The following is a 21,821-nucleotide window of genomic DNA, read 5'->3' as shown; positions in this document are numbered from 1 at the left end:
AAAAACGACAAGACTTTCCTTGGCTTGCAGGAGTGAGTTGTTGACATAGCTAGCTTTCACCTTGGCACGTGTGGTGCGATTTGTCTGGACTGCCTGTTTTACAAATTCGTATTGCGGTAGGTTTGAGGAGAAAAATCAGTTTAAAACTATATAAAGATACCTGTTAAAGTCGTAGTTGTCCTTACCCGGAGCTGTGGTGGAGCTGTGGTGGGTGTCCAAGCTTCAGTTTTTTGCTTGGCGTTGCCATCAAGTTTAAGGTTTTTAGAGACTTGCAGTGCTCATCTGTTTACCATTCTGAGTTTGTAGGTTCTCCAGTAGCCCCAGCAGTAGTGTAGGACAGGAGGGAGTTTGGGTGCAAGCAGTGTTCCTCCCCATATGTACATGCAGTTTTTAATTCACATTCTGCATCTGTGAACTGCTGTTTTATTACTATTTCTTTCAGGTCTTTGTCACTGAACACAAAAAGACCATGCCTCTTCCAGAAACCATGTTTTGTGCTCAGCAGATCAAAATCCCCCCTGAGCTACCCGATATCCTGAAGCAATTTACCAAAGCTGCTATTAGGACTCAGCCTCGTGATGTTTTGCGGTGGGCAGCTGCGTAAGTAGGATGTTCGCATAATGATGTAGCGCTATGTCTGTGGACCCACAAAATCTCGCTGCTCCTGTTTATTGTACAGTGGAGCTGGCTTGGCTATTAAACCAGCCTGTGTATTGCATATGTGCTTCTGTGCATTAATGCAGCATGTGAGCCTTTTAAAAATAGTGTAGTATTTGATCTATTTTCTGTTTTATTGAGGTTTAGGACTAGTGTATTTCTGGAATAGTTGTATTTCCATATAGAAGAATGCATCTTAATTTTTTTGTTATTGTTAATTTCTCTGTCCTTTAAGACCAAAGAGGTCCTTTAAGATCATAAAAGACCAATTTTTTTTTTTTCCCCTCTCATGTAAGACTTAATTCAATTCTTGGAATTTAAAGGAAACCTAGAAATAGCTTTCTAATTCTTAAGCTTGCCTAGGTTTCTTTTTGTTGTTGTTGTTTCCAAGAACAAAATTAAGGAATCTCCTTAAATGTTACTGAAATAGGAAAAGATGTGTTGTGACTTCTGAAAAGTTGTGACTTCTCAGTGATAGTCCACATAATAAATCTCTTATCGTAAAGTTGGTTTAAGATATTTAAATGTTTCTTTTTCTTTAACTTCTTTTTTTTCTTTTACCTCAACCGCTCACTATCACTTTTTCCTGTCCTACAGTTTATGTGGACAAGCTCTTGAAAGGTATCTGTGAGATGTTCTCAACTGGGGGGATTAAAAAAGTCTGTGCTGTGTATGTGAGGGAGGGGAGACTGTTAACAAAGCCAGGCTGGAGTCTGGCTAGTCCATTAAAAAGGAAAAAAACCTGAAGCTGGATCGCTACAGCTGCTGTGTTGGAGAGAGGCAGGGGGAACATCTCAACGTGATGTGGACATGATGGAGATGGGGTGTGATGTACCTCTGGGCGATGGACGTGCAGGGAGCTTGTCCCAGCCGAGCATTCAGGTGTGGCAGCTGCCAGGTAGCTTGAGCCTGCTGGGACATGGGGCTGGTGAGAGCAGGGCCAGCACGGCACTGCCACGGCCATGCTGCTGGCCAGACCCTGACCTCTTAAACCCTTAAGATTAAAATTAAAGATCACACCAGCTGGGTCAGAGGAGCCCCTGCAGATGGGTAGGCACAGGTTTCACACGCGCTGTGGGTGTTGTAGTGCTTGTCCCTGTGAATAATGAGATGGGAAAATGGATCTGGCTGAAAAATAGCCCAGGTATTAAATGTACATACATACCATGCATCTATTTCTATAGAGTCACGCTACTTCCGTTCTGCATTGCTGCTTGCTGTGCATTTTGGCAAGTATTTGCACAGCATGGGATAGCCTGGGCATGGACATGGGTGACCAGGGCAGATAAGGGAGGGCGAGTGGAGAAACCCTTAAGTTAGACCTGCTATTGACTCAATGAAAACTAAGGAGTTTTTGCACAGTTCAGATTGCTGGCCAGTTGTGGCAGAGGTAGTTGCTCTTAAGGTGGTGGTAGCCTTATAATTAACAGGATGTGCATCTAATTCCCTTTGTGCTCTAGTCTTAAATTTTATTTTGGAGTGGAGAGAAATAGCAGAAACACTGACGAGAGAGTTGCAGTGTAGATAGCCAGTTGTGTTTTTTGGGTAGCATGTGAGGGGAATGTTAAACAAATCAGCCCTAAGGTGCTAGTCAATTCAATGGGAAAAGCCTGTGCTTTGGTTTGCAAGCCCACTCTGATGTTAATAAATCACTCTCTGCCTTTGCCAAGAAGGGCTGAGTATATCATGCACAAAATAAGTTAAATGCCTTAAGAATTATTAGATCATCATAAAAAGTAGTATGTAAAGTCTAAAGATTGTGGTTTCCACTAAAAAGAAAGGTCATATCTGGGCATGGGGAGATGGGAGCTGTGCAGGTGGCGGCTTGCCGAGTGCTGCCACTCCTGCGCAGGAGTGTGCAGGTTCATTCACTGAACGGTAAGAGCATTTACTTCTCCGCAGCTTGTAATGGCCACGGGCATTGAAGTGTGTTGCCCTTTGCGTTCGCTTAGGTATTTTTCAGCGTTGTCAAAAGGCGAGCCCCTTCCTGTGAAGGAGAGGATGGAAATGCCTTTAGCAACAGAGAAAACAGATGCTGGTTTGACCCCAGGACTCCTTAAAATCTTGCACAAACAGGTACAAACCGGCCCTTATCAAAGGCACAATGCTGTCGAGGAATGCTGATGTGTTGGGGATGGCTGGGGAGACTGACTGTCAAGTATTTGATGTATTTTGGGGAGGAACTGTGTTCTTAGTTTCATTCTGGGTTTTGGAATTCTTATTGTGGTACCATGATTTCGTTTCAAGCTTTCTCCCAAAGGCATGGTGAATGTTGCGGAACTGAAGGAAAAATGGAAGCATTTGTGCTTGCCAGAGGAGCAACTGAAAGCTATCCTGCAGTTGGACGACTTTGGCGAGGAGGTGGAATGGATGAAGTTTCTGGCACTTGGGTGCAGCGTGCTTGGCGGGGTATGTTCACAGCAGGAGCCCTCGTATCCAAATGCAGTCATATATGATCGTATATGAGGTAGACCTTAGAACAATTAATGCAAATGGACTTTGGGGAATGGCGATTGCTTTTGCAGCAGCTGGCAAAGTGGCTTGCGTGTTTACTTCTGTTCCCCATCAGCTCTTGGTGAGGGGAGCTTAACCAGAAAGAGGACTAAGTCCTCAGTTTACTGGGATGGCAGTAGAAGAGCAAGCACGTCCACGGGGAGCTTGGACCATGAGGGGAGAGGATGATAGAGGAATGATGCTTATGGCATCAGTGTAAATGTCCATGGAGGAGAACTGGAGGGATAAATTAAAACATCAATTTTTAATTGATTATGTAGTCAATTAAATTTTCACAGAAGCAGTTAACGTTACTAAATCTACATTTAATTCTTTTAATGTCAGTAATAAAATCTCAGCAGAGCATTTCAGCAGAATGAGAGATTATAAAATGTACTAAGCTGATGTTCTTATGAAGTATAATATTTTTAATGACTACTACAGTAGGGAAGAAGGGGTACTAAAAAGAAAATACATGTTAAATAATATTTTGAGAATGTTGCAATATCTGGAAGCCCTGAATGTTAACCTGGCCTGGTGATGCAATCATGTGTGTGTATATATATATTTATTCATTTCAACTGTGTATTTCTTGATTCCAGTCCCTCTCCCAACGTGATTTTGTAGTTTGGGTTCTTTTCTTCTTTTAAACAAAAAGTAACAGCAACATTACTTATTTGAAACAAGAATCAAAACAAAAACAGTGTCACAGGAACATCATTCTGGTGAAGCTAGGCAGTCTAAATTTACCTCCATGTATCCATCCATCCTTTCAGATATTAAGTGAATTATTTGATTTCTGCTCTACATATCGAAACCTAAACTTAAGTTTCCTAAACCAGAGAGGAAAGTGTACACAAATCTACGTTCGTTTTCCTGCAGCTGTAAATGGTGTTCATAGTTGAATAGGGTCACTGGTAAGATACAAGCGTAGACAAGTATGAGCTTCTTAAAAACACTAGTCATCTGAAGTTCTTTCTGTACAGCACTGATGCGTATTTACAGCCTTGGAGAAATGACCACACAAGTAGCCTGCTCAACTGTCTTTGACAGGTGGGGAAATCGATGTGAATAACTTTGCCACACTGTGAGAGCGAGCGAGTGGCAGCTTGGAGTGGCAGGAGCAGGAACGGCAGTAGAGGGGTAGCAAACTGCAGAGGGTAGAGTCTGCCATCATGTAGGCAGCTGCCTCTCCTTCCCCACAGAGGCCTTCCTGGGGAGGAAATACATTAAGTAAAACTGCTAAGGGATTATAAAACGGCACTTCTCTGGCCTGTGTTCTGGATCTTGAACAGATACTGCATTTATTTTAAATATTGCTGTTCTACTGTTAGGAAATACTTATTTCTTACAAACTCATTGCTTGCTTATTATTGAAGAGGTAAGGATAAATTTTGAAAAAGTTATAACAAAAAATATTACTACTTGGGTTAAAAAAGGCCTGTGTGGGGTTTTTTGGGTTTTGTTTGTTTGTGTCTTTGTTTTAATGGCATCCAACCAGTCTTTGACTCAATGAAGCTCAATGCTGAACTTTTCCACATGTTTCCCCGTATAGCTCAGCATGCATAGGGCACTGGATTATAGACATTGTATTGAATAAAGGATTTTTTTAAAGTATATTTGGAATTAATACTATGAGGCATATTTGTTCTAAAGGAACTTGGATGTTATTTGGCTTTGACTAAAACTGAAACCTTCTTGAAATGCTGTTTGCCTTTTCTACTAACTACTAAAATGGAACTTGCATACAAATAGGGACAATAGTAAATATCAGCATTCCTAAAAATTAGTATCATACCAATATTATGTCATAATAAAAAAGCCATCAAAACCATATGAATTTTCTGGGGTTTGTAGATTTGTCTGTCTTTGCTGCTGAGAATTCCTTTAGATCCATTGAGATAAGAAATACATATACATACATACATACATACACCACACACACACACATATATATAGTGTGCTCCCCCCCCGAGAGAGAGCGATATCTAGGTATAGTGACATTTGAGCTTTTATGGTAGCAGAATTGGCCATAATGCAATTGAGCAATTTGGCCATACTGGAGATAAGGCTGACTACCCTGTGCAATCTTAAAACATCACGGGATTCTGGTATTTCTTACTTGTGTTTCTACTAAACTTCATTATTGTTTCCATCCCTGGACCTGCACTGGAGGGTAGATTTGGGGTTGAAAGCTAGGTAATGATGACAAAGCCTTCGTCTCATTTACCCTCACTTTCAGTGTCTTACAGAGTGGATTTTGTTGTGGTATGCGAAGGATGTTCACGGCTCTGATACTGTTCCTTTCATTTCTTGACTGAACCCCCTACAGTCCTTACTGAGTTCAATGAAACATGCCTGTGAAATCTTAACAAGGGACCCAGAAGGGGGAGCAGCTCGTGTTCCCTTCGAAACATTCTCGTTCCTCTACTCCTATTTGGCCAGTATCGATGGAGAGATACCAGAGGAGAAAACTGAAGCATTCCTCCACAGAATTAAAGAACAAGCGTAAGTAAAAATCCATGCATGGAATTTGAATGTATGGATCACCTCTGGGTTCTCCATAAACCTTTAATTTCAGGTGAACAGTCTATCTTCACTTTGGGCGTAGCCACAATGACAGAGTAAAGGTTGACTAAAGTTATATTGGAAGTGTACATAGTTATTTTTTGTTAAGTGGTAAACATCTGGGTCTGAACTGTTAAATGATAAATTATTATTTATCCATTTTTCTTTGAAATATTGAAGTCACTACCTGGTGGTATAACTTTCCCTGTAGGAAGCGATTATATACGCGTTTGTATCATCTGCATATTACTGGTACTGGAACCAGCAGCATCTTACGGGCTGCTCTTTTGATTTAACATAGACCATAAATCAGAGAGAAAAACTGGGAGTCCCCACTTGAAGTCTGAAGTTTTTGTCATGTTTCTCCTGAATTACTTCTCCCTGGAAATTTTGTTGGTGAAATATTTAGCGTATGCTTGGTCTTAAATGGTTTGGCTCTTCAATTTCTGTAGTATTAGCTATGGTAAATTGTCCTTCCTGGAATGGTCTTAGTGTTTGTTGCCTTCAGGGGATATAAAGGACAAAGGCAGGACACAGCCCCACCTGAACAGTTAATCCTGTTTTGCTATTTGTACCAAGCTGGGGTGGTTGGGTACACTTCTAGTCTGTTGTGTTTCTCTTTCTGCTTGCTCTGGGGTTGGCTTTATAGTTTGGTGTCGGTCTTGTCAGGAAGCCACGAACTGACGCGGTTCTTTACAGCAGGAGATGCGTAAGGTGAAGGTTGAGCAAAAACTCACCGTGTGGCTATACATTTTGCTATCCACAACAGCTGTGTTCAGGCTTTTCCTGCGCTGTTGTGTAATCTTTGGCTTGCTTCATAATGAAGAGGCAACCCTGTTCTTGCCTCTTGACTTCATAGAGTAGTTTGTTAGCAAATGATGGTTTCCCCCAATATTATTAGGTGTCCTTCTTACAGGATGGGGTAGAGAATACCCTGTTGGTGATCGGTCCCTTTGAAGTGCACTGCCCTTTTCTGATGTGCTGTCACCATCGCTGGTGCTCACAGCTTGTTTGTTCTGAATACTTCTGGACACCTGCACTTCATGATGATCAATAGGGTACTTGCATAGTTTGGCTACCTTTTTTCTTGAGCACACCAACGCTACTCTGTTGCTTTAAACAGATGGTTGATCATATTTTCATCAACTTCTACAACAGCAAAAGCTTAAAATTCATAGGCTTGTGCTAACAGCTCTGCTAACCAGGCCTAACTCATGTTAACTGCTACAGGTGAAAATCTCATCTCTAATAGACTTGGATTGGTTATGTGAAGTCTCATGCTCACAAAACTCAGTGTCAAAACCTTGTAACTTTTTAGCAGATGGAGGAAAGGATCCATCAAGACACTGCATATACTCCTGCTAGAATTAGCACTAGGAATGTATGAAAATGACAGTGTCTTCAATCCAGCTCTCAGTGATAAACTCCCACTCATTTTATCCATAGTCTCACACAGGTCACACAAAATGCACTTTATTTTTAACCATATTTTTAACCAATTTTAAAAGATCCATAACAGGCTTGTCCTCCAAGTGCTGCCTACGTGGCATGTTTGCAGACAGATACTGACTATTCCTACCATCTATCTGGAATTGGTCTTTCTGTCTTAGATTGCTACTAGCTCCATGTACATGGGAGCCTACAGTGAACCGATTTGTTTTGTCATTAGTTACCAGACTGACAATTTGTATTAAGAACCACTTTTTAATCACACCACTCTTGCTTGCAATTAATATAACCCTCAATTGTATCTTGTCCAACACACTAGGATTTACCATGTTAAAATGTTGTTCTAAAACATTTGGTTTATTCCTTTCCAGTGACCAACAAACTGGCATGGTGCTGCTCAGAAACTTTCTGACCCTGTTTTGATCAAGCCTACTCTTCAGCACTAGGTGAGAGGGGAGAAAAAAAAAAAGGAATAAATATGTGCAAGAAAATAGTTTGTTATCAAAGAACCGTTATTTGCACATTACAATACAAGAAGATCCTCTTCTCTGGTGCTTCCTTTTCTTTATCCCACTCTTGAAATGGCCCTAGGTGGATGTTAATTGAATACATGGTTATACTGTTCTCCTGCCTCTCAAATACTGATGCTCGCACCTAGGGAGTGGTACCTTCACTCATCTGTTTATATTGAGTAAAATCTATTTTGTTATGGATCTTCCTACCTATACTTCACATGTGATTGTAAGAAAGGTAAACCACAAAATTAAACTTAGAGAAGACTGGACAGCTATACTTGGTGCATTTCTCATTATGCTTCTGGATAGCACTGACTCTTTTTTGACTCCTACACAAGTACAGCTTGTCTTTTGACTACCTTGTCTGAATGAACAAGCTCTATTAAATGAATAGTTTTACCAAGCCTTATTCAACATGAACAACCCTGTGGCTGAGCTGCTGGAAGAAACATCAACTCAAGAAAGGACAGCAATGATTCCATGTTGTTTTCTTTCTAATTAGGACCCTTTCAGAACTTAATATCCTTTTCCATTCTTAGATAGACTTTTCTAATGAAGGATCTGGTTTAAAATAAGTCTTGTTTTCTGACAGAAAAGCTACTGCATTTGTCACATAGGTGAGGAAATGCCTGACCCATAGTTCAGCCTGGTTTTGAGTTGAACAGCTGTAGTAGGTACAGAAGTCTAAATCAATCAGAACTGGACTAAAGAATTATTACCTGTCACTAAATACTAACTGCAGAAACGATTGAGATGAGTCAGGATACTAGTGGCTACAGTAAAACTAGAGCGATTCCAGTGCCAGAAAAGGCTAAAGCCAGGAGCATAGGGAGTGCCCTCTCCTGGCAACTCAATCAAACAGAACGTATTGTAGGAAAGATGGATCTGCAACCTTGTTCTTTTATAGATGCTTATTTTGTTGAAGTAAGAAGCATGGCTGACCGTGCTGTAGCAGACTGTGTGACGAATTAACAGGACTAGAAATTGATATAATAAAAATATCACTGAAGCTAAGTGGAATCCTCCTGCACATCCTCACTATGTACCTCCATGTCTTAAGTTCTGTTGTTTTCTCAACCTCTATCACTAATACTTACATGTTAGTCTACAGGATGGGAACTCCTGGTTATTTCTGGGAGGAAATGGGTATGCACCTGGTGGTTGAAAACAGCAATCAGTAATATTACAAGTGTCCTTGGTACCTCCCCACTGGTTTCTGTGGAGAGCTATATTCTCATCATCTTTGCCAGACGACACAGATCCTAAATTTCTTTGAGCATTAACTTGGGAACAGTAACTTTCCCATTATTGTCCTTTTACCACTAGCTGCAGTTGAAGATATTTTAGCCTGTTGGAGAAATCTGCCCTCTCACCTCTGGTACATGCTGTAACTAGGCAGTAAGTGCTGTCTTTCTGGAACACTGCTCCCAGAGGTGACAACGTCAGGTGGGAGGGTAGGAAAGGAGCTCTCTTCGTGCCTTTTCACTTGTTATTGATCATAGACTCCAGGGATTAACTCTGTTCTATATCCACTAACTATGGGCCAGGAAGGCAAATTAGTACACAGCCTGTCACAGATTTCATTCTTTAGCCTTGTCAGACTAAACTCAGATAGATCAGAGAGATCAATACAATTTATTAATAGATGCATTAGTGTTACACACTTACGCATTTTCTGATATATACTGCTTCCATCCTGACAAACCTTAACACTGTTTCATTTTTGTCTCCAAGCACAGCTGTGATGCAACACCAATATTATGTACACAGCATTACCGTCCCTGGCACAACAGCAGTAACGATAGTTCCTGTGCAAGTACTTTTTTGAACAGCTGACAAACCAAATAATCAGGTTCTTGCTTCTACTTTCTTTTATGGCTGTGATATTTTTCTTCATCCCTGAAACAAAACCACAAACATTGTGTGTGCTGTTAGGCTCAGACTGACAGAATCTGAAAGAAAAACACACTTGGAAAATGGAAAGCTCTCATTAAATGTAATCATGTCCCCTTCTAAGGAAAGTAAGTAAACTTACTTTAAGACAGTTTATTTCCCATGCTGTTTTAATCAAAGCCTTGTCATGCGGTGCCATCGTGACAATTAGTTTAGGATGAATGGCATCACTGTGTAATGAAGCTAATTTTGAGGCAAGCATGCATTCCCATCCATGCACTTATCTACAACATTTCTTCCCTACATGCCAGGGACAATGCAGCATTTCTGCTGCTCAACAGCCTAAGTCTTCACTCAAACAAGGGTCCCACACACCTATGGTCTTGCAGATGCAAATGTGCCCTTGTTGATGGTATTATAAGGTATGGCCTAAATTTGTTTCTTTTGCCCTAAAAATATGTCCAGAACTACTGAAGAGCAACAGCATTGTTTTGAAGCATTTACCATGGAAAAGCTAGTCAAGTAATTGTATGTATATACATTATGGCTGAATATGAGCTGGCAGTGTGCCCAGGTGGCCAAGAAGGCCAATAGCATCCTGGCTTGTATCAGAAACAGTGGGGCCAGCAGGAGCAGGGAAGTGACCGTGCCCCTGTACTCAGCACTGGTGAGACCACACCTCGAATACTGTATGCAGGAACAGCTGAGGGAGCTGGGGTTGTTCAGCCTGGAGAAAAGGAGGCTGAGGGGAGACCTTATCGCTCTCTACAACTACCTGAAAGGAGGCTGTAGCGAGGTGGGGGTCGGTCTCTTCTCCCAGGTAACAAGTGATAGGACAAGACGAAATGGCCTGAAGTTGTGCCAGGGGAGGTTTAGACTGGATATTAGGAAAAATTTCCTCACTGAAAGGGTTGTCAAGCACTGGAACAGGCTGCCCAGGGAAGTGGTCGAGCCACCATCCCTGGAAGTATTTCAGACATGTAGATGTGGCACTTAGGGACATGGTTTAGTGGTGGACGTGGCAGTGCTACGTTTATGGTTGGACTTGATCTTCAAGGTCTTTTCCAACCTAAATGATTCTATGATATTAGTGAAACAAATAGTCCTATTTATTAAGTCCCAGTGTAAACTAGAGCAGAAATCAGTATTAGACATGACAAGCACACTTATTTGGTTAAATGGACAATATGTCCCCCTATGCATACGTTGATCAAGAAGTAGAATAGCCTGCGACAGTACTGTGCTAATCCTGTAGTGTGCTGTTGAAAGTGTCACCTTTCAGATGTGAGAGTAAATGCTGAAGTCTGGATCACAGTTTATGATCGCACAGCAAGTTCTGTCTACTGTGAGTAGCCTCATGCCACTGCCTTGTTATGCTGTATATGAGATGAGCCTAGCTTTTTTACTGGACTAGATATTCTAATCCTCTGCAATAAATCTCATAGCCAATGGCTACAGCTGCCTGATTCAGAAGCAGGAGTCAGCTGACACTATTTATGCTCACCTCTCTCTTCTTCTCCGAGAATCTCTGTCTTTGCCTCTTTCGCGACTCCTTTTTCGTTTATTGGGACTCCTGCTGGTCTCTCTCCTATGTCTGGTGCGTTCAGTATCCTTATAGCTTCCTCCAGACTGCCGTGAGTCCACTGAAGCTGACCGCCTGTCTTCCTTTCTGAAAAAAAGGTTATTGATTTTATTGAATAAAAATAGTATCACAGTCACTATTGTTTTCTGTTCCAGTTTTGTAATATAATGACCTACCAATGGTGTAAGACAGAGGATACATCTTTTATTAAGCCTCTCTATCTCCCCGAGAAATACAGTACCTCCCAAAGGAGGCCCAAAGTCCATGCTCTTGTATGTGCACATCTCAATTTAATCCAGTTATTTAATCCAGTTATTTCTTACAAACACTGCCCCTCAGTCTTATCACCTCTGCTTATGAAACAGGGGAAGAAATTGTGTACTTGTATTTAAGTGTCATTCTGTCCCCAGCTATCACCTATATATGCATCTGGACGCACAGGGAACAATATTCATTCCCCAGCTCCACTAGAAACTACCTGTTCACCTGGGTCACTTGCAACTTACCTCCTTACCCCTGAAAGAAAGTTAGTAATTCATTTTTCCCCATCCTTCATGCAGACAGAGCTTCTCAAGCAAGAGCTTAACAGAATTAGTATAAAATAAACTGTGTATATGTCTCAGCCAAGGTTGGTATGTGCTATTGGAAAGAGGTAATAGGAAAACATTACAGGCTATCAGGCTGCTGACATCACTGAGGAATTTGCCAACTGTGACATACCTTCCTGAAGATTTTGACTTCCCTCCTTCACATATCTCTGCATTATCGAGCCTGTTCTCCTCCTGCCAGTGATTGCTGAGTTCTTCCATATGCACACCAATCACATCCCGAATCACCTGCAGATTAAGATATATTAAAGACAAACAACAAAAAAAAGCAGTATGTCATGGTAGTGGCCTGAACTAGCAACTAGACAGCAGAAGGTATACATCTCAAAACAAAAATTCCCCCAAAAACCTACACATCAGACATTTCAATGGAAAGTGTTATTTGCAGAAACAGGCATTTCAGCATAAGTTAAATAGCATCATTTTACAACAGACAGTAAACTATATCTTATTGGTATTTTCACATTCAAAATTTAATAGTCAGAAATGCTCCTGTTATTTGTAACTTGCTGCAACAAACCACAACCACAAAGAGATTCCTCTATAGTTTGCACTCTAACAAGGCAGTGAAAAAAGAGGCATCTTCCTTGTCTAAAAGGGAATACCATTGCTTATGCTGATATAAAATAAGCACTTTTGTGCAAAAATATCATAGCTTTCTCTTCAGATACTCACCTCAGTGTAAGACTTCTTTGTTATGTGAACATTCTTAGCCCTGTATGACTGCCGCCGCCTTTTGTAGTCTCGCATTTCAGCCAGAATTTCAAGATGGGACTTTGGACCTTTCTGACTATCATCTAGCAAAAAAATTGAAAGTAAAGTAAAACAAATGGTCATTAGCAGGACATTAGCACCTGCAGGTATGCAAGTCTGGTGCTTTAGTAATAAATCTGAAATATAAAACATATTGTGTTCTTTTTGAAGTTTCTCCAGTATTTAGTACCTATTATGAATTCAGCACAAGCTTCCTCTCCAACCTTCTTGCTAGCTGTTTACACAAGACTAAAAAGCCACCAAGCAAATGTTGTTATGTGATCTCAGTCTCCTGACAGTGATCCAAATCAATATACGGGCTTGTGATTTGGTCAAACGCCTACAAAAATATAGGCCTGGTTTTCAAAGCCAGTATTACAATAAGACACAAAGACTGAGAAAGCCAGATTATGTAAAACATTTACCTGTGTAGATGACAAACACTATCTCCTACCTCCTAGGCATAGCAGGGCCCACAGGATAACACAGATGCTCATGTTGCACTTGGTATAGTTACAAACTGGCATGACTCAACGTGGATGAGAGGCCTCGGTCCAACAGACCCATTTGTATATTGCTCAAGAGCTCCGTCAGACGACTGCCAACCTTTCTTGTTCGGCTTTTATTCTTAAGTGATCTTTAATCACATCGTATCTTATAGCAAATACTGTTCCAAGCTGTGCAGTAAGGTGGCAACATTAAGCAACCTGAAGTTAGTTGCAGCAAAACCAAAAGATCCATTCACTAAGATACACACAGTACGTGTGCCAAGAGCAGAGCACCAAGGCTTTCTCAGAAGGAAAACAACATAAAAGACAGCAAACTAGTGTTTTCTGATGCCAGGTCTCCAATGTGGCTTTTAAGAACAGTACGCTGTACTAAAAATAGCACAAGCGATTCTGTTTGGCTTTCAACAAAACTCATATAACTACACAAAGTGAAAGTTCTGAGCCATAAATTCAACAATAGACCATTCTTCAAACCTTGGGTGATTTTCGCTGCTAAATCCACAAAGAGGTCGCTGTCATTTTCCATGATTTGGGATCTAGACCTCTGTTTCTTTGTTTCCTCAACAACATAATCATAAAGAGCAAGGCGATCAGCTTGAGTCAGGTCACAGGTGAAACGCTTGTGATTTTGAGGAACTTCTACAGGCAGTAATGAGTAAGATCCTGGAGGTTGAACAGACAGCTGTTATTAGTAAAATAGCATAATTATACAGGAAAACACTGAAAAGCTCAACAAACAAACAATGCAGTAAACACCCATGTTGTTTTCATCCTTCCCCTACATATTTGTTTCATCCTTCTTAATTTGAAAGGATAAAAATTGCTCAAAGAAAAAAAAGGCCCAAATCCCTCCCCAGCCCCACACAGGTTGTATAACCTCTCTTGACTGCTTACGCTGTTACAGGTTTTCATATGCTTTGAAGGGAACATACTAGATGAGATCAAAAGGACACTCTGTATTGTCCCATCCATTTCAGCTCTTGGCTTACAAGCTAAAGCAAGAGAGAGGAGGCTGTAGCTCTAACTTGTGGGTTTGTCTTACTCCTAAAATTTTCTGTAAAGTACTAGCTGCAAAATACCTGTTGTTCTGCCAACAAGAATGAAAGCTTCTAGGAGACTAGATAACTGGGCACTGTGCAAATCAGTCTCACTCACACTGGCACTTTCTCTACAGAGCTTTTGTAACAGACTGCCACAGGCATTTATAGCTAAAAGGGCTACAAAGGCACTTTCAAGATGCTCCAGATTAGTTCAGAAAACTAACTTTAAAGACAACAAACACACTGCCTGCACACTCTTCTTCCCTGAATGATCAGCCCAGTACTCACTCTTCCCATTCCCCAGTTAAAACACACATCCTCCAAACAAACAATAAATCCATTCTCAATCCATTGCAACAGCAGCAGAGCGACTTCCCTAAAGAGACAGGATGCAGTATTCTAGGATATTGCCTGCAGAAAAGCATTTTACTCCAGAACATTCCAATTCCCAGCAACCATTGACCTGGCCTCCATAATCCTGGCCTCCCACAACGCAACCTTCTCCCTGCAAGGCACAATCCCACACAGACGTACGTCTCCAGGCAGACAGAAGAGCCAACGCATAAGACAGCGTGTATGCAGGAGCCTTCGCAACAGCAAAGCTACCGATTCTCTAGATTATTCGGCACTTAATGGAAGCTGGGCAATCCTTCACATCCTGCTGTCACTAAAGACACCAAAGAAGAGAAAGAGCAGCCACAATAACTCTACAACAACAAACCTAAAATACAAGAATTCCTCATTACTGTACTTGGAGCCTAAACCAGAACTTTTCTAATCCAAACTCACAGATTTAAACACGAACACTAGAATTTTATTTTTAGAATGCACTGTTCTTACAGGGTCATGGAAGCCCTTAAAAGCATCCTAATAGTTACATCCTTGTGATTTTACTAGAATTTCACAACTTGTAAGACCAGCTTTCCTGTCCTATTATCTAGCTATTCTGATATCCTAAATATGGCTAGAATTTTTTAAAAACAAAGAAATAAAATTACTTCCTTTCATACAGTCAGTCAAAAGGAAATTTACAATGAAAAATGCTTTCCATTTGTTTCTGTTGCCAAGACTTTAAATTCAACAAACAATTCCAAGTCAGTAAATCTTACAATAGGCCAAGGTGCCACAATGAAAACCACCCCAATACAGTTTTAGTGTTATCTTCAGAGAAATGCAAGCTTGCAGTGAAAACTGGATAGCAAACACTGGCAGCCAGTGGCTCACTGATGTATCTTTGCAATGCACCACTTAATAAAGGGTTTATCTGTTTCTTCTCTACTTGGATGTGCTTGTGTCAAATTAATGTGTTACCACTTCCCTCCAAGAAAATGCACCCAACGTGCTCCAAACACAGTACCCATCACATGAAAGCTCCTTCCCAAGGAACTGTCTGTTAAGGTTCCATTTGCTATGCCGGAAAAACAAAGACAACATGAAAAACTATGCCTGAGCAAGCGTTGCTGTATTTGACTGTCAGGAAAGTAGAACAAACTTTTCTTTCTGCACATATATGTTTACCACGCTAAAGGACTACAGACAGTAAAGGCTGTATCTTTCAGGTGCTGCAGTAATTTCCAAATCATACGCTGCAGCTCTACAGTGGTTTCTATAGGTCGCCCTACTTTTCTACTCTGTCTTGGTCTGAACTCTCAAAGAGAAGCATAGCTCAGTCTTAACCTGGTCCCCAGACAGGTCACAAACCCCCTGAAAAATGAAACATAAAGTGACTAATGAGCTGAGAGCAGTGGCAAAAGACAACATCATATTTGCAGATTCTTAGGACAGTCTTGAAACAATCCAACGTAATCATATGCATGTTGTTTGGGTTTTAATCTGAGAAATGGCGGACAAGCACATACAGCTCACGTCTATCATTAATGTAACGTTAAACAAAACGTTACATTAAGAACTATTACATGAAGAACAAGGCTAGAGGCAGCATTAGAAGAGTTTGGGCCACAAAGAGCAGAAGGATAACATCAGAAAAAGCAGGGAGAAAGTAAAGTGTAGGTAGTGGGATGGGAAGTGAAGGACTAGCGCTTTAAGAAACTCGTGAAATTTGCAGTGTTGATTTCCCAGTCATGAGAAGAACTAAAGATGTGAGCACAACAGACTCAAATTCTCTTATCTAGTTGCCTCGAGTAGAGAAAGTAGTTATGCTCCAAAACATACAAGGGAAGGAATATTAAAAATAAATCAAAAAAATTCCTCACAGCAGTTTGCAACTACAGCGAAGCTGCAAGGCGGAGACAAGAGCAGCTCTCACATAAGAGCTGATAAAGTTGTCTCAGTATCTGCTTGCTACTTACCTTCGCTGTAGCCTGTACCTTCTTTCACACTTTGAGCTCTAGCTTGCTTAACAATGTGAAACTGTAGATCTTTATCTGCAGAGAAGACAAAGATATCACAGAACTTTTACATCAAGTACTTGGTAAGGTTACTCTTTATTCCCCAGCCCCTATTATGAGACTTACAGCATGTTACAGAACACTGTAGTTTTATTTATGCATAAGAGAGTGTCCTATCTAAAAATACCATTTTTATCTATTCCGTATTTGAACTGGGGGGGGGGGAGAAGAAGGAGGATTTCCAGGTTACAGGGATATGGAAAAAGAAATGTATGTGTATTACAATTCTCTTCTGTACCATTACTATATCCACAAACTCTAGGGCCAGTTTTTCCACCTACTAAGCATGTTTTAATACACCTTCAGCACTTGATGCAAGGTGAACATTAGAAGAACCTGGAAAATAACCTAAGAGGGGGGAAAAAAAAGATCCTCCTTGGATTTGACGATGAAAACAGCCAAGTGACCTACAGAACAGAATTACACAGTGACAGATGCGTAATGATGGTAAATTAAGGCAAAGCACAATGGTGAGAAAATAAACCTACCGATGGAAACAATCAGTTTTTCTAAGAGGCCTTGGAGAGCTTATGGCTGGCAAGGCAGCAGGGTGTGCTACTGTGAGGACCTGGACTCTGCCCCCCGGGGGTCTCCCCTCAGCCCCCTCGCCCGCCCTCCCCTCAGCCCCATCCTCTGCCCCCCCAGGGTTTCCCCTCAGCCCCTCATCCTCTGCCCCCCCCCCGCGCCCCCCCGGGTCTCCCTTCAGCCCCATCCCCCCCCCCCCCGCCGGCTCTCCCCTCAGCCCCAGCTGTCCCCCCCCAGGGGCGCGGACGGCCCCATCCGGCAAAGCCCCGCTGCCGCTCACCCATGGCCACGGTGGGAACCTTCAGGTTTTCGTAGAAAAAGCTGGAGTCGTACATCTCAGCCTGCGGGACCAAGAGGCTCAGTCAAGGCCCCGAGGCCGCCCCCAGCGATACCGGCTCCGGGCTCGGCCGCCGAGTCGCCCCCGGCCAGGCGGGACCCGCCGCCCGCGCCCTCAGGCCACTGCCGCCCGTCAGCCGGGCAGGCGACACCCCCAGGGCAGAAGCCGCCAGCCCCCTGTCCCCCCCGCCAGGTAACTCTCTCGGAGCCGGCCCGGCGCCCACCTCCTCCTCGGCGGAGTAGCCCATCTTGCGGAGCCGGCAGGACGCGGCGTGCCTCTCCAGCGACGCCCGGGGGACGCGGTGATGGACGTCGTAGGGGCACGGCACCCGCTCCACCTGCCGGCGGGACACGAGTCAGCGGGACACGAGTCAGGGCGCACCGCCGCCCCGTTCCCCGCCCCGGCGGAGCCCCTGCTGCCGCCGCCGCCGCCGCCGCCCTACCGGGTCCCCGAGCCACACCGCGCAGGGAGCCGCCATCGCGGGCTGCCGCCGAGGTCCCGTGACCGGGGGCGGGGCCGGCGCCATGTTTACTGAGGGCGCTCCCGCCGCAGAGGATGGTGGGGCTGCGGCGCCATCTTGCCCGGCGGCCGGTTCCGGAAGGGAAGACCCGCTGCCTGCACGCTGCGGGCGGCAGCCCCGCGCCTTCCTAGCGCGGGGAGGGGCCGCAGCAGCCCCGGTGCGGCGCGGCGGGAGACCCGGGCAGAACCGGGGCGGAGAGGCGGCAGGGGGTGCGGTGCCTGCCTGCCTGCCTGCCTGCCGTCACTTCCGGGCAGGTGGCCGTTGGGCCGCCGTGACAGCCGCCAGGGCCCGCAGCGCGGCGAGCGGGCGCCCTCTACCGGCGGGAGGGGGCAAGGGCGGCGCGGGGAGGCCGCGGGTCCCGCCGCCCTCCCCGGGTGCCGGGAGGTGGCCGCCGCGGAGGGGGACTCCCCAGAGCCCGGGGAAGTGCCGTGCCCGAAATCGTGCTCCGGGGACCGCTGCCTGTCTCTCAGAGGCGGCGGGGGCAGCTGTGTGCGGGGCTAAGGCCCGGCGGGCACCAGCAGCAGCGGGCTGCCCAGCGCTGGCGGAGGGGCTCCTCAGCCCGGGCCTGAGGAGAGTGCCCTCAGCCGGAAACCCTCAGCAGCGGCGGGGTGGGTCCAGGCCCGCGGTGGGGTGTGCCCACACCTTGGGGCCTCTCTGGGGACGAGGAGCCTGGCAGCAGCGGTTATTGCGTGAGGGCACTGCTACCTTCCTGCTCCTTTCTGGGCAAACGCTGAGGGCAGCCTCCTTTTTCTTCACTAGACCCCGCTCTGAACTGCTCACCAGCTTTAGCGAGGGCCAGTTTCTTTTCTGAGCCCACCTGGGTGCCTCAGGGCGGGAGCCAGCCCCCCAAAGCACATGCCTGTTCGCGGTGGGGCAGGAGGAACATCAGTCTCGTCAAGGCCGTTGAGGCCCCGATGCCCGTTCCCTCTTGCAGCCGAGGAACGGCAGCCCCAGCGGTGCAGGCCCCGGGTGCGTGTTTCTCCCCAGCACCCTCCCCGTGCACGCGCAGCACAGGGGTCGGTGTGGGAGGCAGCTGCATGGCCGCAGCATATCCCAGAGAGTCCTGCCCACTCCCTGGCCAAATTCTGAGAGCCTTCCCCTAGAGACTGAGGGAGCATCACGACTCAATACGGCTGTGATGTAGGATGAGGAAAGAATGCCTGTCCTAAGGAATAAATTTCACATGATTGACATCTGTGCTTGCCTATTTTTGTCATCTATGAGAAAAGCACATATGACTAGAAGGAAGAGTGGGTTTAACAAGGTGGGGAGGTGGGGGGGAGGCAGCGTGACAGATGTAGCTGCCAGAATGACTCTTGTACATCTGCTTTCGTTAGCAGATTACAGCCCTTTCTCTCCTGCACAGTGAATTTGAGACTCAGCTGGGATTTTAGCCCTTTGAGAGATTTGCTGTCTCTAGCTATGTTTGCCTGAGGATCTTTGACTTCACGTAATACAGAATACTTACAGTTGAAGACTTCCCAGCTGCCCTTGCAATTTCGTCTATGCTGTACTAGATAGAGTATGCTCGCTAACACTAGCACATTTTATCAAAAGAGTAATAAGAACAGCTGGGCAAAATTGTTCTGACCATCTCCACTGGAAAATACTGTTTCTCAAAAATTACAAAAGTCAAGTTCGACAAAGTATCCAAGCAGATTTTTTTTAAGAGTAAAGATTAAACAACATTTTGATTTTTTTTAACTTATAAATTAATAGTTAAAAAAATCATGATCAGAATAGGTGTTTTGCTCTACTGAACAACAACATTTTGAATGAGTCAAAACGATCTTAGGGGTTTCTTTTCCCCTAAAAATACCAGTTCCTGGGATCATGAAACAATAAAAAAATATGCTCTCTCTTCTTTTTTTCTTGGCCTTTATGGATCCAGGGAAATGCCTGAGAAACAAACCACTGGGATGAATGTTTTCCTTTCTAGACCTCTGAAATAGGTTTACAAGAAAATGAAGAACAATAGATGAACCAAAGCCTTTTAGTACAGCAAGATACTGTGAAGCAGGAGTCAGATCATTCTGTGAGCCACTTCGCCACTATGTATTCTGGCTGCAACCTTTCCAGGAGCAAACTGCCTGATGGGAGACAAAGGCCGTTCACAGCACCAATTTTCTTCCCAGGCAATGGCACACTTACGTTGGTTTCCCATCAAATAAGGGATGGGATCACCACAGACTTTCAGCTACATCATCTTTCCCAGCTGATTCTCTCCAGTCTGTGCCATACCCTCTTCCCCTGCACCCTAGCACCGTGCTGGCTGCAGGCCAGCAGCATTGGGACTTTGTCATCAAACAACGTGGTTAATAATGTACCATCAAGTTTAACACATCTCTATCTCCATGGTCCTTTCTGAGAAGGAGAGAGGAAACTCCACAGCTGCATTTCCCCAGGCAGGACTGCCACCTGGTTGCAGCTTCCCAGAATGGGAGGACATGAGTATGGCCCAGTCCCTTTGCAGAGCTGCAATGCTGAGTATGCTGGTAGCGTGGTAAAGCCTTTTCTAGAGGCTCCTTCTGGGCAATATTGATCTCCAGAGAAAGTCTCTGTGGGAACCAGCCCCAAATATCGTCACCATGCAGCAGAACAATCCTAAACTGCAGGGTAAGCAGAAGGCACAACAGGGAAATAGTGTGTACATTATGCCAATATAAAGACCATACAGTGCTCCTGGAGAATTCCTTAAATGTACCACCTTGTATCCTCTTTCAGATTGAATTTATACTGCTAGATAATCCAGCTCTTGGCCCATTGGGTACCACCTAGCTTGGGGCCATACCCTGAGGCAGGAACCTTAATACAAGTTCAATGATCCCAACCCAACAAAGCCACTTGGTACCCCCCAGAGCACCAGGCTGAACCCATGCTGAAATCACACTGCTCTTACTGTCCAAACCTTTCTGACGGGTATCCACCAGGAGTGGGAGGCTCATCCTGAGCAACAAAACCCTTCCCCACACAGGTCACGTGGAGAGGAGCATCCCTCACCCACGGCTTGTATTTGATTTTTCCTTCACTGATAACAAAACCTTGCAGGCTTTCTGCACCCACTTCTTTATTTAGAAGTATATTGACTTCCTGAATAAAATTAATTTTTCTCTAACATGGAAGAGAAGACAGTTTTCATATTTGGCATTCCTTCTATTCCTTAGATTCAAAGTATTACTTAGAGTGTATTGTGTTCACAGTTCCTCCTGGAAATGAGGAAAAAAATGTGAAAACTCAAATTATTCATTCTTTTAAACATGCTTCTGGTAAAGATAAATAAAATAAGTTTTATAACAGCTTTCTCAAGTCTTACCATGTTCAGCATGCACATTTCTGGATGGGGAAAAGGCCACGGAGCAGGAGGAAGCAAGCTGAAGGACGAAAAGAAACTTCTTGGGACTACTCAAAAGCCAAAATGGAAGCAGCCTGGTTCATGGCCCCAGACAGCCCATGCAGGCCTGGCAGGCAGAAAAGACAGCTTTCGACCTGCAACTGTGACAGATTTTTGCTAGGCTCCACCCCAACATATTTGGCAAAGTTGCAACCAAGTTCTCAGCATCTAGCCTAGCAAAGGGTATGGAGTAAGCAGCCAGCGCCTGGCAGACCACAATCTGTCCTGCAGCAGGGGATTGCTCCCCCAGGGCGTACACCATGCAGAAACCACCTCATCCCTAGGGGGACTTAAACCATGGCTGCTTCGTTAACATTCACGCGTTGGACTGCAGAAACAGGGGACGTCGAATAGGCAGGTGGGGGGGTCCCAGCACCCCGGCGGTGAGATTGACCGTACTCATCTTAGAGCAGCTCTGCTAGTTTGCCTTTGTAGTGACACCGCCTCTTCCCCCTTGCCCCGAGAGCCCACGTGTCAAACTCATTTTCTCCAGGGAAGGAGATGTGGTATCCAGGCTGATAGCATGGGCAAAAGGTACTGAAGTAGAGAGAGATTTTGTAAGGATGAAGCACA

The 21,821-nt window shown here is 44.3% G+C and overlaps 2 protein-coding genes across 7 annotated transcripts; one reads left to right on the top strand and one right to left on the bottom strand.

Annotated features, from left to right (window-relative positions):
• ROPN1L (rhophilin associated tail protein 1 like) lies at positions 1-8,781 on the top strand. Of its 2 annotated transcripts, XM_075494032.1 has the most exons (6): positions 1-600; positions 1,255-1,278; positions 2,610-2,733; positions 2,905-3,066; positions 5,483-5,658; positions 7,539-8,781. In XM_075494032.1, the coding sequence occupies exons 1-6, from the start codon at positions 470-472 to the stop codon at positions 7,588-7,590; spliced, it is 669 nt and encodes a 222-aa protein (XP_075350147.1). In that variant the 5' UTR covers positions 1-469; the 3' UTR covers positions 7,591-8,781. The 2 variants fall into 2 exon arrangements, with proteins under 2 accessions (XP_075350147.1, XP_075350148.1); XM_075494033.1 differs by lacking the exon at positions 1,255-1,278 and having other exon boundaries at positions 8-600.
• On the bottom strand, positions 2,590-18,062 carry SNRNP48 (small nuclear ribonucleoprotein U11/U12 subunit 48). Of its 5 annotated transcripts, none has more exons than XM_075494030.1 (10): positions 17,780-18,062; positions 17,561-17,674; positions 17,281-17,341; positions 16,377-16,451; positions 13,502-13,690; positions 12,441-12,562; positions 11,878-11,993; positions 11,080-11,244; positions 8,780-8,836; positions 2,590-2,644 (listed from the first exon to the last, which is right to left on the bottom strand). In XM_075494030.1, exons 1-9 carry the CDS (start codon positions 17,861-17,863, stop codon positions 8,809-8,811), a joined length of 954 nt encoding a protein of 317 aa, XP_075350145.1. In that variant the 5' UTR covers positions 17,864-18,062; the 3' UTR covers positions 2,590-2,644; positions 8,780-8,808. The 5 variants fall into 5 exon arrangements, with proteins under 5 accessions (XP_075350145.1, XP_075350144.1, XP_075350146.1 ...); XM_075494029.1 differs by lacking the exon at positions 2,590-2,644 and adding an exon at positions 4,307-4,363; XM_075494031.1 differs by lacking the exon at positions 2,590-2,644 and adding an exon at positions 4,325-4,359.
• Positions 18,063-21,821: the final 3,759 nt, after the last annotated feature.

The sequence above is a fragment of the Mycteria americana genome, chromosome 2 (genome assembly GCF_035582795.1).
Source record: "Mycteria americana isolate JAX WOST 10 ecotype Jacksonville Zoo and Gardens chromosome 2, USCA_MyAme_1.0, whole genome shotgun sequence".
Lineage (NCBI taxonomy): Eukaryota > Metazoa > Chordata > Aves > Ciconiiformes > Ciconiidae > Mycteria > Mycteria americana.
Note: the sequence above shows the minus strand (reverse complement) of the source record. Positions and strands in the feature narration are given on the sequence as shown.

Excerpts from the sequence above, each read along its gene's own strand:
- ROPN1L (XM_075494032.1), top strand. The coding sequence starts at position 470 with ATGCCTCTTCCAGAAACCATGTTTTGTGCTCAGCAGATCAAAATCCCC. Across the intron at positions 2,734-2,904 it reads TTAAAATCTTGCACAAACAG|CTTTCTCCCAAAGGCATGGT; the intron begins GTACAAACCGGC and ends TTTCGTTTCAAG. Across the intron at positions 5,659-7,538 it reads CACAGAATTAAAGAACAAGC|TGACCAACAAACTGGCATGG; the intron begins GTAAGTAAAAAT and ends ATTCCTTTCCAG.
- SNRNP48 (XM_075494027.1), bottom strand. The coding sequence starts at position 17,863 with ATGGCGCCGGCCCCGCCCCCGGTCACGGGACCTCGGCGGCAGCCCGCG. Across the intron at positions 12,563-13,501 it reads AGCAGCGAAAATCACCCAAG|ATGATAGTCAGAAAGGTCCA; the intron begins GTTTGAAGAATG and ends TTTTTTTGCTAG. Across the intron at positions 11,245-11,877 it reads AAGTCAAAATCTTCAGGAAG|AAAGGAAGACAGGCGGTCAG; the intron begins GTATGTCACAGT and ends CCTTTTTTTCAG.